The sequence below is a fragment of the Temnothorax longispinosus genome, chromosome 7, assembly GCF_030848805.1.
Source record: "Temnothorax longispinosus isolate EJ_2023e chromosome 7, Tlon_JGU_v1, whole genome shotgun sequence".
NCBI classification, from domain to species: domain Eukaryota; kingdom Metazoa; phylum Arthropoda; class Insecta; order Hymenoptera; family Formicidae; genus Temnothorax; species Temnothorax longispinosus.
In genome coordinates this window covers 1,779,374-1,797,661 of record NC_092364.1, presented here as the reverse complement: position 1 = coordinate 1,797,661, position 18,288 = coordinate 1,779,374, and the positions used below count along the sequence as shown (strand labels likewise).

The window sequence follows — 18,288 nt, the reverse complement described above, 5'->3', positions numbered from 1 at the left end:
TTGTGTTGATGATGATGATGATTCTGAGGATGATGGTATAGTTGTCGTTGGCGAGGACGCGAACGTTGTTGTTGCGGCGGTCGTGTCTGTTGGAATTGCTGAGGATGGCCGCGAGCCACTTCCCTTGTTGATCCGAGCGCCTCCTCCTCATGATTTACTCGTCCCCCTCTTCCTCCCGAAACAGGTACGTGGACCAGTACGTTAGGTTGAAGAAAGCGAATACGATTGGGAAGAAGATCCGTGAAATGACGTCGATGCGCTTGGACCTCGTCGGGAACTTGGACAGCCACGACCTGCAGCAGTTTTTTTTCCGTGGTTGCATATGTATTTCGCACTGCTGCAATTTATCCATCGACATGGTATCCTCCGGGTGTCGGACTAGAGGCTTCTGAAAGAATTCGGTTGGTATTGATCCATTAATCTCTCGCGCATCTCAACTCTGTGCTCCTTATAAGGAGCAATTTATAAATTCAAACAGTTTTGATCAATGATCCGTAATCGAGAGAATTTCGAATAATCCTTCCTTTTTTGCCGCATGAGAGACTAGCTCCGTAATCTCAGTTTCATTTAGAACAAGCGTCTATAGACAAATCTCTTCTTTTAATACACAAAAACTCGGAATTTCTAATTGCAATTCTTCGAACGCTTCCGGAAGAATTCAACAAGAAAGTGGCTATCTCGAAAATATCTTAAACGCGCGTCCGGTGGACGGATAAACGCTCAAGGAATGTCATATCCTCGGTACACTGACCATGGCAAAGTTGGCGGATCCATCCGGTTCGAGCAGTTCCGAGGATGGATCGATCGACGACGAATGTTCCATCTGATCGCTCGGCGGGAACTGCTTTTTTATGTTATCGCTGTGCATGTCGCTACGCGACGCGTAGTTGACCAGCGCGAATTCGAGCAGTGCGCCGAATACGAAAGTCAAGCACACCCCCGTCCAGACGTCGATAGCCTTTGTGTAGGAGACCGGTGGCAGTGAGGCGTTTATCCCCGATGTCTGCGTGGCCATCGTCAGCAGTGTCGTAACGCCTGAATGGGAGAAAGACTTTGTAGGTCCTCATAATTAACAAAGAAGAACCAATAAACGCAATTGACGACCGTCCGTAAAACGTGTGTAATCAAAATTTCCCCTCTTTTTCTTTATAGGATCGTTAAACGTTACATTACTGCCGTTTAAACGTTGCAAACTGCTGTTTAAACGAAAGTTCGCAGCAATCAATGCGCGCAGTTGTTCGTATTTTACTTTCAAGACAGATTTAAAAACATATTTTACCAGTAAGATTTACTCGTTTTATGAACAGTATTATCAATTTTCCTTGCTTCTGCGTACAAATTTGCAGTAGACTGCGCACGCTTTAAAAAGTCTATTTCAATCTTTATCTCGTGATAATCCTATTTCGCTCTCCTCGTTACAATAATCTAATATTGCAATTTCAAATTTGTTAATATCAAAGATTTCGTTAATAAAGTAAATTATAATTATTCCGAGTTAACAATTATATGCCTGACACGTCACTCTTTTGCGCTTTATAGATAATAATTTGTACCTAGTGACACCCGGGCAGGCACGGCGCTCTGATCCAGCCAGAAAGACACCCAGGACACGATAACGAGCATGCAGCACGGGATGTAGATTTGAATGAGATAGTAACTGAATTCCCTCTTGAACAGCAGGTCCACTTTCAAGCAACTGTACTCTCCTGTGTATTTTTTTTTTTTTTTTAATTTCATCGTCAGAATCATTAGATTATACGAGCGCAGGTTTTTCTTCTCGACGCGATAGAGTCTTCCCACTTACCGGTGTTCGTCTTGCTATTGCAGTAGTCCGTGAGGAATTTCTCGAGGGTGAACCGGGGTAGATGTAAATTCTTGACTACTTGAACGGGGTCGCCTTCCTTCCAGAGAAAGACCAAATCGTTCGTCGTCCATCCGTCTGTCGGGGTGGACGAAGGTGCGGTTATTATTGGACGAGCGATTATCTCCGTTAACGTTTAACGAATAACACACACACACACACATACACTTATTAGCGAAGCTAAGTCGAGCTAAATAGGGCGGAAAACGAGGTTTTCCGAGTCGTCGAGTCTACTTACAACTGGCCATACGAAGTGAGCAAATTTGTCGATCCAGGGGATACAGTTTCAAATTCATGGGACACGAGAGCGTCAAGGATATCCTGCGCCAGGGAGAAGAAAAACAACGATGGTTTATACAATGCCGGTGGAAATAAGAACCCAATTCGCAATGTAACGAACACGCGCGCGCGCGCGCGTGTGTTTGGCCATCCCGCACGGTACACAGGATAGGATCTCCGCTGTGTACATTATAGCGAAGCGAAATTTCGCGACGTTTGATTATCACGAGGGTGAAACGCGAGCGCGCGACGGATAATGTATTCCCCCTCTGTATATCGAGATTGCGCGATTTTAACGGGGAAAAAAAACGACAACGAAGAAAAAGTGACACCTCAACGATTCTTCGTTAAAAAATTGCGCAATCTCGCTGATTAGGCTGACTCCGCGCGTTTGCCGGACGCCGATTATTATACTCATAACGCCGGTATACTCACCGTATGCTATAAAGAACCGAGCCATTCGGGAAAATTCGTATGTATACGTTGGGCATAATGATATTGTGGAAGTGGCCCTCCTTCTCGTTCGAGAAGAACAGATCCGGCATCCAGACGCGACTGGCTTCCGTCAGGGTTAAATATTTAAGTCGACCTGCAACGTTCAACGAACAGTGGGGATACCACCCCCGTGAAAAATCGGCGTGCGTTAACGAATACGGTATCGCTCGTTAGCGTTCATTCAGTAAGCAGAAAGGATAAGAGCGGTAATTTGCGAAAAGGGGAGATAAAAATAGCCGCTATTAAATTTGCGTAACGAGACCGGGGCGCGCGCGCGCGAATAAAATGTTACGACTCGCCCTTTGCAGCGCGATGTAATTGCAATATGAAAAAAAAAAGATACACACATATATGTATATATACGTATAAATGCTCTTTGTGCGCCCGAATTTCTCGTGTTGACCGCAGGTTATCGGATTGTGTGTGATATTATTGCGTAAAAGATACTCTGGCATTTATATCGAAAATAAAGGAAGGATGAGCTTTTTGATCAGATTTTTTGATTTTTCCATCGCAACCTACAGAGAACATATTTCCGCCTTTTTTTTATAACTATTATTCTCGTATTCACACGGCGGTACCGTTACACGCATCGCATGACCGCTGTATTACTGTTGTTCCTATTTTATCGCATCGTGACTTTTATCGGCGTCGAAACATCGATACCAAAGAGAGAGCGTGGAAATACAAACTGAAAACATGTATAAAATGTTATTTGTGAACTTTTACGTACCTCCAAAGTCATTAAACCGTAATCTCTCATCCAACCATTGTTCCCGAAATGTTAATTGTACGGAGTATTCCTGGAGAGAAGAAGAATAAATTGCGATTAAACAGCGTCGCGCGTTACGGCGGCGAGTAATGTAACGAGTTATTCCTTTCTCTTCTCAGTGAACGACAGTCCCTCTAATTAATAAAGTTTCGGAAGAAACGCAAAGAAGAACGTGCGTAACGAAATAAAAGAAAAAACAGAAGCTAAAATCCATCTCGAATCAGATATCTCATAATGGCGATGTATAGTCTTTGTGAAGAATGAAGAAAATAGCTTCTCTTCGCGTAAATGATAGCTTTGCATTTAACGAGGAGTTGTAATTATAATTGCAATTGCATTTTTAATTCAGTAATTACTATTCTCGGGAACGAGTTCCGGTATCTGCGATAATATTTCAGCGCGACGGAATCTAATAAAAAACACAAAGAAACTTGAATAAAAGAATTTATTTTGTATCACGTAATCTTTTTTCCCTCCTTTCTATATATATACTCGATAAAAATCTCGCATCTATAAAAAAGCGATTATTCACACGTCTCGTAACAAAGAGAATTTCTTTCTATCTATAATATTGTCGCCACTCTGGGAGGTGCAACGCCAAACTGATCGTCGATATTCTTACCGTAAAAAAAAAAGCAAAATATCGTTGATACACAGATATGGATTGTAATTTTATATTAAAGAGCCTGTATTCTCGTAGGTCGAACATTCTGATATCGTTCTGGCAATTGACACAGTTGCATTTTTCTTTTAACGTTTTTCAAACAACAATTACTGAATCTGGGTCATGTCGCACGAATGAATAGATTGCGGCGAGATATAAAAATTTTAAAATTAATACAGCAGATAATTTTTTAAGAAGACTGCGTAATTTTAATCCAAAAATTAACGAGATCAGTGACATTCGTGACCGTTGATCAACATCTGCGATATTAATCTCCCTTGGCGTAATCGCGCACGTCGATAAGTTAACTCGTCACGGATCGAACTGACGCATCCTAGGTGGAAGGACGTCATTTTATCGAGTTGCACCTGAGGCAACGCGTCAATCCGTGACGAACTATCTGTCACCTGGTAATGTGTGTGTCGAGAAATATGGAACAGAAAACCGGAGATGTTATATATCGGCAGCGGGGTGGGAAAAGCGTCCCGGGAAGGCGAAAAATCCTGATTGGATGAATTATTGAAACGCATCTCCGGGGACGCTTTTCCGGGCGGTGAAGCGATCATGCGACTCGAGGACGTACAAGCATCGACAGGACATGAATAGCCGATCTGTCGTCAAATGCTCCGAATAACACTGCGGCGCAGCCAAGGAGATTGAGGCGTGGGTAGGGGGGCGGAGGGGGCAGGTCAAGGGCCATGCAAAAGCGTACACCGAGGACCTACCAGATGTAATCAGATCAAATGCCAGAAATGTCTCGGGCACTATTGCGCAATCTGTTAGCGGTAAAAGAGAGAACGCATGCAGTTTCGCTCACGGTGTTCTCGTGTTCATCAGCTCGCCTGCGGTTCCTGCGGGGCGGCGTGCGAAGTCCTGTGCCCTGTTTCCTATTTCAGAAGGGGGGGGGGGTAAAAGGGAATGCTTTCGCAAATAGAGTGTTTCTTTTTCCTTTCCTCTTTTTTTTGTCTTTTTATCTTTTCTTCCTTCCTCCTTGTTTCCTTCGACCTACCGACCGCCAATTTCTCCGTCCTATCCTCCGCGCGCTCGGTGCAGTGCAGTTTCGCTCTACGGTGGTTCTTTTTTTTTTTAAACGTGAAAAACATTCCGTTGGCCCTTCTCTCTCTTTTTTTTTCCTAACTTCTTTATCCTGTCGGCTTGCGGTATTAGTTTTCACTTTAAAGTGTGCGAGAGCTTCACACTCGTGTGTGTTTCGCTCTTCTCTCCGCTCCTCCACTTCTAACTCGTGTCCGATAGCACGTGGTTTTGTTCCGTCGTTAACTTTTTAGCGACTCGGCCGTATTCGCACGCATCTAATATCGGCGGAAAGTTTCTGAAAAAATTGAGGAACATGCCGCCAAACGAGGATTCACCGATCACCCTCTTTTCGAGCTTTCGTTCGTGCTTTTTTTATATTTAAATTTATTTTTTTAATTTTTGTACTACGCGTTATTTTTCTTTTCTTTCCAGTAATACATCACTCACAGAGAAATATAAAATAAACGCTAAACACGTTTGCGTGGATGCCCGTTTGTACTTCAAGGTACTTATCCTTCCCGTGTAACACGACGAGCTTTTCTTGGGACAGGTATCGTGTGCAATATTACCGCGATTGCGACATGCGCTCGCGATTTTCGCATTTCTCTCGAGATAAAAGCGATTGTCGCTTTTGTATATCCGTTATGAAAAATATATCTTGTGCGCATTATATATAAACGACGTTACGGAGATTCGTCTATCGTGCGTCGTCGGAATATCTCGGAAAACGGGAAAATCGAGTTGTTCTTTCGAATACATGCACTTTGTGCACAAAACTCTACTCGACACCGACAGAAGAAATTGCCATTTTTTTTCACGCTCGATTTGAACAAGGTGGAGGATAGAAATTGCGAGTGAATCGTCGCAATGTTCTTGCGGTGAACATCATCTTCGTGGAGACCTAAGCCGCTAAAGCCAACAGCTCGATTCACAAATCGCGCGAAACAAACGGAATAAACATGCGCGATCACTATGAGAAAATTCGTATATATTCTTTTGCAACCTATTTAAACATTTTTTTTTTAAATAATACTTTTATTACGTCATCATACGTGGAGTAAACCGAGGTCTCGGTATCATCGAGTGCACCTATACGACGATAAAATTATGTAATATCAATAACACAGTGACAACACGGTCGGAAGGGTTTCATACATAATCCTGTATAAGATCTAGCACGCACAGTCAAATATCTCAATTTTATGCTATATACAGACAATGACAAATGCAAAGCATCCAAAAAATCATCGGTGTTCTATATCTTGAAAAAAAAGGAGAAAAAAGGGGGGAGGGTAACCGCAATGCAGCCCTCGAAATTTACGAACAATCCCCGGCACAAGATAAAAAAGGACAGCCTCCGATATTATCCCTGGGCTACGTTGCACCGGAAGCTGTTGCGCGCGTAACAGCTGGCTCGTAATTTTTCCCTGGCTCTTACCTTTAACGAACGACAGTCGCTATCTCTCTATCCATCTCACGGGCGGAAATTCTCGAGTTACGCGCCAGGACGATATGTTTGCCGTTTAAGCCGGCCGCTCGACGAAACGAGTGCTCCTTTTTCTCCCGCGCCGTTCGTAATTAACGCGGAAACGGCGATTTGTTACTGTCCCTCCCGCCCCTTTCCCGCCTCTCTCCCCCTTGGGAAATCGCACGGGAGACGTTTAAACGTGTCTGGAATGCACAGACGCACTTACACGGGTAGAGAGGCACAACTCGATTATCGCGAGGCGACGAAAGGCTAATTGGTCGAGTCGAGTCTATCTCGATCCCTCTTGCGAAACGCGGGTCGTTTTACGCGGAGTAAGAAAGTATTATATATATCGTCGCTGTTGTTCCGACAATTGTCCTGATGGCAATGGGATAGTGGGATGTGTCGCGAAAATAACGCTCGCGAACCCTCTATGGACCGTTATCATTATTGCCGTGACTTTTATCTATCTTTAACACGCTCATATCCGAGAAAAGAGAGCGGCGCAACATTTATCAGTCGCTATTAAAGCTTATTATCTCTCGCTCTCTCTCTTTTATATTATTACGATAAATACAATTGTATAATTAATTTGATGGTCGTAACATTTATCAGTGTCAGATGGATCGCGGGAAAGCGATCCATATAATACGATACATTATTGCTGGATGAATAGGATAAGAAGGGTAACCGACGGGAGAATTCAATTAAAGTTAAAAGTTTTCACATCACGTCTTCGTACAAATTTGCTCTACTAATTTCTTCGATCACACCGGGGAAGTTCCCCTCGGGGTTTTTAAACTTCGATCCGCCGTCGCCAGGCGTTGTCTCGAAGTTTTGTTTAGGTCACAGAGGGTTCCGCGAGATTTCGGGGCCAATAACTGCCAATCAGCCTTGCTCGGCGGATATTCGTCCGTATATTCCGTTTCCTTTGCCGATGAGCAGCCATCACGTGTTAAAATTTTGGTTTCGCCTGAACGAGATGCGCACACACGCACAACGCGCTTTCTTCGTGCGCTCTTTACGGAGAACGGGTTATACGATCTCTTCGCGCCTTGTACTCTCGTCTCGCCGTTAACGTCTCTCCGATATGTTTCGCTCGCAATGAAAACTCTAACAGCCGCATTATTCCCACGCGAATTTTTCCTCCATCCCTCATCCCTCCCATCCCGGAAGATTTCTTCCTAAGCGCAGCGGTGTGCTCATTCAGTCGACAAATATTTGTCAGGATAAGCGATGCCGAACGTGTCCGTACTTATGAGAACGTGATACAGAATGAAAGAAATAAAGGAGACAGAGAAGAAGATAAGGCAAAGAGAGAGAGAGAGAGAGACAGAGAGAAAGAGAGACAGAGAGAAGCGGAAGAAGAAGACGAAGAAAAACGACAGAAAGGACGGATTCTTGCAGGGCCTAAAATTGAACGACCGACTTTTTTCGCGATTCAAATGAACATTTATTTATGCCGTGGTTCTCAGTTTAATGATCACGAGCGCATGATGTCCGAATAGCGAAGTACAGGGAGAGGGATATATGCGTATGTGAACAAATATCGTTTTGCTTTTTTCGTGTGATGCTGGCGTGTGAAGCGTAACGAGTCTCTGATTCGTCGAAACAGAATGCCAATTATCTCGACGAGTTCCGCGCGACGGACGGACGGCCGGCCGGGGAGATAGAAAAATCAATGATCGAATCGCGTTGTCGAGAAGAATTCGGATGGGCGTCACTTATGGCGGAGTTTCCTCCCGAAATCGTGTTCGACGTGTGTCAAAGCGAATCGACAAAAAGAACAGCGACATATGATGGAGAATCAGTCTCGTATGTAACGCGCTAAATTCACTAAAAAAGGAAATTCGTGCGAAATTTATTCGCTCGTACTTATTTTTACGATAACGAGACATAAACCCGACGAAAGATATTATTTGGGAAAGTAACAAAAATCGTCCCCCAGTCCCGCGCGTTCGGTGAGTATCATTGCTCTCTGCTCGTCTCGTGACGCAGAATTCTGAGGAATCGCGTTTAAATCCACTTAACGTTTTGACGAACTCCATGGTACCAACCGTTTGCATTTCAACGAGACAGAGACACGCGTGCGTGTGCACATATGTGTGTACGTGTGTATGCGCGTGTGTGCATGGTATATCGAGCTTGCTATCTCTCGTCTGTTCGGCGAGCAAACCTGAGGCCCTGCAACGTGTCTCGGAACGCATTTTGAATTGTAATTGCGAACGCGTGCGAGCGCTCGTGCCTGCGATTGGTAGACACTCGCCGCTCTCGCGGACACATGTCGGCCAAATCTCTATAGCAAAGGTTCCAACAAGGCACAAGACGTGGTTGCAACGTACAGTCAATCGAACGATCAGTACGTACGATCAGTATATATATAGGCAACAGACAGATTACCGATCGTACATCGCGGACGCGATGGCTTCACCGTGGCCGCCTCGTACCCGCCGGACTCTTTGGCCAATCCGAAGTCGATTTTTCCTCAGCGTACTAGGTTCTCGTTACCGCTCGTTCGGCTCGTTAATCTTTCAAGATCGCATACATCCGAGTCTCTCGAAATTAGAACAGATCGGTTTATCCACGCGCAAGTCGTACCCGCGACATTGCGACCCGGAGAGCTCGCATTAAGACTTGTCGATATACGCCAAACCGTTTCTTCCTTCCTCCTCTCGTTTCTTTTTTGAAGGAGAGACCGACTCCTGAATTGCCCAAAAATTCCGTGATCCAAATCCACGGCACGGTAAAGCCGGGACGTCCTGGTACAATACGTATGTATATAGAACGTAACATGACAGTCAATGACATCGAGAAAAATCAAACGAGTGCGACTTTTGATTAGCACACATCCACTGGTCAGCGCGGCGCACGAGAGTATGCATATATATATGTATATACGTATGGTACGTGTGCAGAGATGTCACGCGCGCGGGGGACGAGACTGATAATATATATGCATATATACGTATACATATACACGTAATACAGATACAAGTACAGAGAAGTGCAAATCTTACGGCATCATATACACGTGACGTTTTAATATAGTTAGTACACAATATGTGAGGATATACAGACTGTAGGCCTTGTTGATGATTACTTGTATATTGCACTCACCATATTATAATCATCTATTTTGCTGATAGAGCGGAGAAAGATGTTGACCTTCACATTTGTCGGGCCATCTAACACGTCGACCGGAACAGAACAAAAGAAATCGATTAATTAAATCGGTCGCCGTGAACCGAGGATCGCTGGCTTTGTTTTTTTTTTTTCTTATATTTTTTTCACTTTCGCTTTCATTTAATTTACCGGGATAATACAATTTGCGGTGTAGGTGGATAATTGATGAATGAGAGGTCAGGAGGTGGAAGGGGAGGAGAGGGGTGGGAGGCGCGGGAATGATACCGGGGATCGTGATAAGATGATTCTGAGACTTATCGATTCTCTCGAACGCACGTGTCGCACGCGTCAATGGATCGAACGCCGGATAAGTAATGGATCGATCGCGAATGCCGCTCTTCCGCCGATCGTGCGATACGCATCCGAGCGAATGGACAAAACGACATAGACATTATCGTCACGTACTTCTGTGCCCCGCGATAAAATCTCTCACGCTATACGTATATAAGCCGCGCGATATACTCCGTGTACTTTCGGGAAATCGTTATGACCGAATAAAATTCCCGATAAAGTGCCATTCCCCCGTGACGCGCGCTCGTTCTCCGGCGATTAATTTTTGCGGATGACACTTGAAACTTCGCTTTATTTCAGTTTTTTTAATCGGTTTGAAACTGTCCTCCGAGAGAAAGAGAGAGGACAGGACCCCTTTCATTATCTTGCCGCGAGGCACAGGACGCGTATCTTGTTACGCGCGATATTCAATATGTGTAGTATAAAAAAGCGTAAGAGAGTTTGGAGATGAGCTTTGGATATATGCAGATATCGTGAGATCGATATATAAAATTTAAATAAACGCGCTACGCGCTACGACATTTAAATGGCATGGGGTGATGCGATGGGGCGGCGAACTATACTGCAGCGATTTAGCGAGCGTGTAGCCTCTCCTTCTCCCCGCAGCCCAATTAACATTCTAGCTCACGCAAATAACTATATATAGCGACTCGCCTATGAAAGCTATAACGGATCTACTGCGATCGAGGAAAAAGAGCGAAAGAAGAAACTTGTCTTGCAAGCTAATGTGAGAGAGTAAGATCGATTTGCGGATGACAATATCCTTTTGCTGTGCGATCTCTTACAGGAGCGTTATGCCGCGAAGACGTAGTAATATATCCAGCACTATAAAGCGGCGATTATTGATCCGTGCGCTTCGCCAAGTGTAAATAATCCCATAAGAATACAGGTAAGGAGAATAAAAATCGATGTGCGTATGTGTTGGGTGGCCTACGCGTGGCGCACACCCGAATGCAGAATGCTTCAGCTGTCGCTTTACGTGTAATCTCGGTATACGGAGCGATATAAACACCGTCGGTTGGCTGAATTTTAAAAGAAGCCGGAGTTGACAGTCGGGATAGTGCCGAACGGTTCCGTTCGAGATACGCGAGGAGACGTATGAGCGGAAGCGAAATGAAAAGAAAATAAAAAGAAACCCATAAATGAGAGAGAGAGAGAAAAGAAAGAGAGAGAGAGAAAGAAAGAGAGAAAGAGAGAGAGCAACAAAGCTAGTTGATAATGATATGATTGATAATGATATGAAAATAGATGAAAAGAGACGTATCCGAGGCACGTAAGGCGACATTTTAGAGAAGATTCTACAGATGCTACAGATGCTGCGAGGACATTCAAAATACTGGATAAAGAAATGCGTTCTACTGCGGGCTTTCGGAGTGAATCGGAGCTAATCGCCCCATTACACGGTCCCTTTGATGGCCGTTGATCCCCCGCCCTCCGTAATATAATAGGCTCGACCAGGTGTTATCACCGGGTCGACCTTTTGACGCAGAAGGGGCCTGATTGTCGCGACTTAGCATCTTTCGCTTCTCTCGTGGACGCTGCTCTCGGACGCGCGAGATGTCGTCATCGTCGTCGTCGTCGTCGTTGTCGTCGTCTTCGGCGCGGCATGGGTATACTAGAAACACCTAGGAGAGAATCCTAGAATCCCATTGCCATTGTTCGTGTTTGTCTCTGTCGTTCTCGCGGTGAGATATAATAGGTGGTTGGCGTAAGATGCGGGTCATAATTTTAGATTTTACTTTTACAGAGCGGAAATCACCGCGCGCGATCGTGTACGCCCGACACCGGCTTCATCCAGAATCGGAGACTTCATCTCGATCGCATTATAAATCTTGATACGACGTCATTGTTCGTGACTGTCAATGGAGCGCTTTTCTTGTGCTAGATAGCGCGAAAGGTACGTATATAATGTAATGGTAATTTGCGGTAATATTTCATCGAGTTCGACCGAAGGGAGTGATTTAATCGATATCGCGAAGGAGCAACTAGCAGACGAAAATATTAACGGGCTCTTTTTCATTTTCATATCGCACATAAAAATATGAAATATAGGTTATATTTTCATGACGATTATCATCCATTTTGCTATGAAAATTTATATATTATGCCTTGTGCCTCTTAATTTGCAGACACTGAATAATTTAATTTGGTTATTTATGAGAGGTGTTTGATATTTTCGGCGAAAAGTACGTATTTTACGCTTTTGCTTACAAATTGCAAAATAATTAGACCCAAGGTGTTCGAATAACATTCATTATTAAAGAAAGAGAAGTTCGATAATTGAAAAGTCAGGAAAGAAGAATATAAAATGATCGCGAGTCTAGCGTAGGTGGAGACGCTTAGTAAGTGTATGCGTGACGCTGTGTAGGAAAGGTGGACGTACCTATTATAAAAGAAAAAGCGTATCGATTTAACGGAACGTCCGCGTCCGTTAAATCTTTGACAACCCCTGAAATGCAATTCTTTTCGCTCCGCTGACATTCGCTAAACGCTGACTGTTCAAGCAGCGTCTAGTTTTAACGAACCGTTGAAAAGTCGCGAACCGTCGCTCTCACATTCATTAACGTTTACTTCAGAAATGCGTGACAATTGACGGGGATTCGTATCGAAGCAAAATTCTCGCGACGGCAATATATAAGTTCGCGCGTTTAGGCTCGAGGCATGGTATATATCTTTGTCAAGAAAAAGGAGATAATTCGAGCAAAGGATTTTGACGAAAGATTCCCATATTTTAAACTGTGACAGTAATTTTCCTTACTTTTCGGAATACCGCCGGACCAAAATGCGCTTCTGACCTGGGCTCTATTAAGCGCCGGGCAGATCAGGAAATGTTTTGTGTCGCTAATCGGCGCATTGCAGTTGCATTAAACTGTCGTAATCTAATAAGCGGGCCTCGGATATTGCCGCTCCAGTGAGGCTTACTGGACAATCGTGTGACAATTTGTGAATCGCTGGAGAGAACGGTCGTTTCTGTATTTCAAACGAATTCGAGGACGACGGACATCTTCCCTACTTTTTCCCCGCGGAAAACTGATTTAGTGACACGTAAACTAGGTTTCTCTGATATATTTGTTTCTTACAAGAACACATTCTAAAACATAAATTGCGGTTTATAGCATTGAGAAATTAAGGGGAAGACGTAGCGCGCTACTTTGAAGTTGAATTGAAGGATTAAGTTAATCTGCTGGCGCTTGTAAACAATTAAATGCAGTCAAACTGGATGTAGTAGGCGTCCAAGAATAATTCTACTGTCGCTGGCAATGAAAATATCGCAAAGTTCTATATTTCCTTGCAGTAAGGAGATAAAAGCCAATTAGAGCCAGTATGCAAAAATAAGTGTGTAATTATTTATGACAACTACTGAAATAATAAAATATCATAAGAACACCAGAAGCACGATCCTCTCAGTGACATAATTGAATTGGTTCTTCTGATTAATTCTGCTTCAATAATTGCCATAGATATTTATGTGCTTATAATTTGCTCTCTAATTTTGTATATACAAAATATATTTATATTATATATATATATATAAAGTTGACCTTTGTCTTATTATATTCAAAGAAGGTCTTTTTTATTCTCCAATCACAAATTCTCTCTCTCTCTCTCTCTCTTTCTCTTCCTTTCTCTCTCGTGTCTTCTTTATCATGTCATCTAATATCTATTCCGACAAGTGGTAAGGATATCGGCGCGGATGAAGTGAGCTTCAAGAGCGACAACATCCGAGTACCACCTGATAAAGAGACGGCCATATAATGCTTAAGGAGATACGAATCTGAGATCCGTCGCGATTAACCCAACACCTCTTCGACACTTCGACGAAGAAAAAGCACGTGTCGTATATATCGGTAGCATCAGTTCGCATGTGCGCACTGTGGAATTTTAAAGCTGATAATTTTAAGCTCCTACAGAAATTATTCATCGTTATCATTATATCATCACAATTGAATTCTTGTATAATATTATCGTTTTTGCGTACAAGTTTCCAATAGTACATATATATATTATCATTATAGCGTGTGTTTGATTTTAGAAAATCAAACTAGTGGAACTATCTTCTTTAGTAATTCATGTGCGGGTATCGACTGCTAAATAAATTACGGCAGACACATACCCCCACAGACGTACTGCACACACACACACATACCTTCGTCATGCCCGATAAATTTTTAAATGTCATCATCTTTTCTCGCACTTAGCGCGTGAATATTTAAACGGCGGTCCGCAAACGGCGGTGGGTTAATCACGGAGATCGATCGGTAAACGAATGTGACTCAAAGTGGGGCTCGCTTCGGTGAGAACGCGGGCTGGAAATTGGAGCTCTATAACGAGACCTCCAACGACAAAGTCGCCTTTCGCGTCGTCGCCAGTCCCCAGTGTATAATTAATTGGTACCAGGCCTGTCTAATTACGCTGCCTCCGCGACGTCGTCGTCGTAGTCGCAATTGGCAATTCGCGGTTAATCCCCGGCTCTGTCGCGGCAGCACAATGTCTCGTCGCCGTTGCCGCCGTGTCGCGTCGTTCGCGGCACACAACCCCCGGGCTATTTTCTGCTAAATGAGCGTATTTGCCAAACGTGCGTTCCATTCCTCTCGTCATTGTTCTAAAAGTACACCGACCGGCGCGGCGCGGCGGACCGTCGCCGTCGGTCGCTCGCTCCGTTTGGCCGCGAGCACATCAAGGAAAACAAATACGACGTAAACATATTTTTTTTAAATTTACCGGGACACAAATGCATTTACGTTTAATCACGGATGTATTTGCAATTATAATTCTGATTTGTTTTTCTATGCAAGTTTTGCGCGTTGCTCGATGAAGAGAGTATTACACGGCGCCCTGCCCTACTCCCGCTTGATAAATAGTAGACGAGAGCCTGCACCTATACGTACTCGGCACGAAAACGGAGAGAAATGAAGCATATCCTGAATATAAATCTCTCGGCTCGCGCGCAATGCGGCATGTAGAAACAATTTATTCTTGCAATTAAATTGCATTGGTCGCTGATACGCGCTGGTGATTACATTGTCGACGTGACTTGCGCCTCCGAATCATTTCCGCAACGACTGCAAGGAGCATTTTTTACCGAGATCGTTTTCTCGGATATATTGCACGTAAATGTTTAATTTTCATATAGACGACTTAACTGGTACGGCGTACAGGTACGGTTACTGTGTTCTGTTATAGCAATTGGAAAAAAAGTTCATTACCAAGAATGAGATAAAAAAGGGTTGCACACTACCGCAGAGATGTAGCAGCATGAGAATGCCTTAGCGAGTGTGTTGTCGCACGGTGCAGTAAAGAATTAAAGAATAAGTCAACGTTACATCTGATAATATATGTACATATGTGTAGGCATGTCTTCTATCATGTATGTATATGATACACATAGCGTTATACATTGCGCGTATGTATTGTATGTACGTATATATCTAATGAGTGATCAATGTGTAGCATCAAATATTGTGAAAAAAAGATAAAGAGAGGAGACGAAAAAAGAGACGTGTGTGCGAATAAATGAGGAATAGTAAATGAGAAAGAGGAGGGAGGGAGAAAGAAAGAGAGAGAGAGAGAGAGGGAGAGAAAATGACGTGTGTGTGTGTGTGTGTGTGTGTATGTGTGTGGTATATACGTGTTTGCTGTATTTGGCGAGGCAGCGTGTATATATGTGTATATATATACTTGGCATTAAAGACTCAACGCGGATAAACATAATCGAAACAAGTCAAAAAGAGATGAAACTCCATCAAATCATCTACCACACAACAGCGGGTGAGAGCGACACTATTATACTCTAATGGAATCTCATAATTACGCACAGCACGACGCTAACAATAAGCAGACAGAGGGGAGAAAAATCGCGAGAAAGACACTGAACCGAATCCGGATCGCGGGAATGATGAGATTGCGGAACAAGAAAAACAGATTGTCTCGGAACAATTTAATATATGGAAATACGATTCCCGGGCATAATTAAGTTCCGACGGGTATTAAAATGGAAATTTATGGATTATTTTTGCTGTTATCTAATTTCTGCACAATTATATACATAGCTGCTTCGGCCGTTGCAGTTTACTTTATTTTGCGAACCTTGAAATTTTTCTCACTCGAATGCAGCTCGCCGCGCGGATAAGTAAAAGTAACAGCGATTCGCGCATACAGTTATAGATTGTCTGTCACATACTTATGTAGCTATTATGTATGTTAACAAGTTATAGTATCACATTCTTTCGTCACTCCTCTTCATTCTTATACGATCCAAATTTCACGAGGATGCAGAAGCGCGTCTTCGCCATGCGTTTAGTACAGCTGGTTTAATATCGACCGAAGGCGAAGGCGGTAAAGAGCCGCGCGTCGTGCTATTCGTAAGTCTCAACTCATTCATAGACATACAGAATAGATACTTGCTTAACGTAGAGAACATGACGGTAGGTGGAGATTATACAAAAGAGCCACGAGAGCGGGCCTCAAGATACGCAACGGGTGTTTTGTTGTTTAGCACGAGGAGGAGAAGAGAGACACAAAGAAGTAGATTGAAAAATGTGTCGTCTATACATCGTGAGATCAAAAAGGGCATTAGAAGGATACTATACAGCGACTTAATGATAACAAGTAAATTAACTATGTGTGCGCACAGGCATTTCCCATCAATGTCGGAGGATACGCCACCGACGAAACGCGGCCGATTGGTAGTCGAATTTTCCTTGGCGAAATATAATTTTCCTTGCGTCTCATCGCGGCCTATTTCCGCAATCAAGCTGCGAGCAAAATCTTGGCCGATATATAAGATCTAATCTTGAGTTAAATCAGTTGTGGAGAGCAAGAATTTGTCTATTATCGCAGTATATTTTTAGGGAATAAAGTCCGCAATTTTCTTCGTTATGTCGAATTACCGCGGCGAAAGAAATGAACTCCAATTTTCGGAGAATAACGTCATCAGGCTATCCACCGGTAACGATGGGATCCCCTGTGTATCGTGACTTGATGGTATCGGTAATGTGATCGTTATACATCTCCGCAGCGCACGCGGCATTCGAGACGCGTGGCCGAGGAAAACGCCGAAAACGCGTTCGCAACGCGTGTCGTCGTGTGCGTTACGTCGACGTATAGCACACACACAGCTTCTTCAGGGTATATGCGCTGACTTGTGATACGTGGTAAACGAAACACCCAGCATTAGATAATTGTATTGTTTACTTGTGTACAGTATAGATATATATATATATAAAAAAGGCACATGTGTGTGTCTGTGATCGCGGGGCGTTTTGCATTCTCTTTTTCAACTTACCATAGTAACGTCATCTATTTTTGAGATACTTCGAACAAATATGTTGACGCGGACAACCGCGGGCCCATCTAACATGGCAAACAGAACAAACACAAAATTAATCAATCGCTGAGCAGCAGTCAGATACATCGAGGTAGAGATGTGTGCGTGTGTGTGGTATGATGAAATTTCTTAGGATCCCCTTCTCTCTGAACCATCTGCGATTGACGATGAGTTGTGAGATGTGCTTAATGTACCTTATATATTCGAGACATCTTATATCTGTTCGAAATTTTTACGGATTTTCATTCGACAGTTCTCATTTATCTGTCCAGCGATCTTCCAGTGTCGCTTATCCCTTTCTTTTTCGATTTAGCCGTTACCATCTCCTTGCCCCCCCCCTGTGCCACGTTCGAACGAATCGGATTTAACGCCCGACGGGCCGGGCGTTCCGGCGCGTTTATCATCATTAAAACGTAACGCCGGCCCCGATACCAGGGAAAACGTTTAACCGTGATCTTAAAATGCGCGCAGTAAACTTCGCCCTAAAGTGTGAAGCACTGTTTCAGTAACCGTTTCGCGTTAATCGTCTTTTTTTTATACACGTTTCTGACGTAACGCAAAAATACATTGCTCTCGTTTAGAAGCGTCCCGCTTCTAATTCGTTCATTCAAAACTTATCCGATTAAGTCGACGCGTTTAGCCCCGTATAGCAATCTACTTTCGATCGCATTAGAAGGATTCGCATTCGATAAATTCAAGTGGATCCATAGATTATATTTTAAATCGCGTCTTTCCTCTCGACTATTCGATTTCCTCATTTCGCATCGAGTGGTTTTCCTCGGATCGATCTACCGGATTTCTTCGCGCGGGAGCCTCGTCGCTCATTGAGAAATCGCGGCCGCGGAAATAATGCACCAGGGGGGACGCGAGAGCGTTATTTCGTGGAATCCTGCACGGAATATCGGTCGTCGCG

General features: G+C 43.6%; 1 protein-coding gene across 11 annotated transcripts in view; it reads right to left on the bottom strand.

The window, feature by feature from the left end:
- Gluclalpha (glycine receptor alpha 1) overlaps window positions 1-18,288 on the bottom strand; it is a 40,232-nt gene that overhangs the window by 5,332 nt on the left and 16,612 nt on the right. For 4 of the 11 annotated variants that reach the window (XM_071783080.1, XM_071783081.1, XM_071783076.1 and 1 more), the window contains 8 exons: window positions 17,334-17,401; window positions 3,369-3,438; window positions 2,576-2,729; window positions 2,100-2,182; window positions 1,805-1,939; window positions 1,554-1,706; window positions 752-1,035; window positions 14-388 (listed from right to left, as the gene is read on the bottom strand). In XM_071783080.1, coding sequence (XP_071639181.1) covers window positions 155-388; window positions 752-1,035; window positions 1,554-1,706; window positions 1,805-1,939; window positions 2,100-2,182; window positions 2,576-2,729; window positions 3,369-3,438; window positions 17,334-17,401 — 1,181 coding nt within the window. In that variant the 3' untranslated portion in view covers window positions 14-154. Of the gene's footprint in view, window positions 1-13; window positions 389-751; window positions 1,036-1,553; window positions 1,707-1,804; window positions 1,940-2,099; window positions 2,183-2,575; window positions 2,730-3,368; window positions 3,439-9,691; window positions 9,760-17,333; window positions 17,402-18,288 lie in introns of those variants that run through there. The other 7 variants (XM_071783085.1, XM_071783084.1, XM_071783078.1 and 4 more) reach the window with 5 other exon arrangements.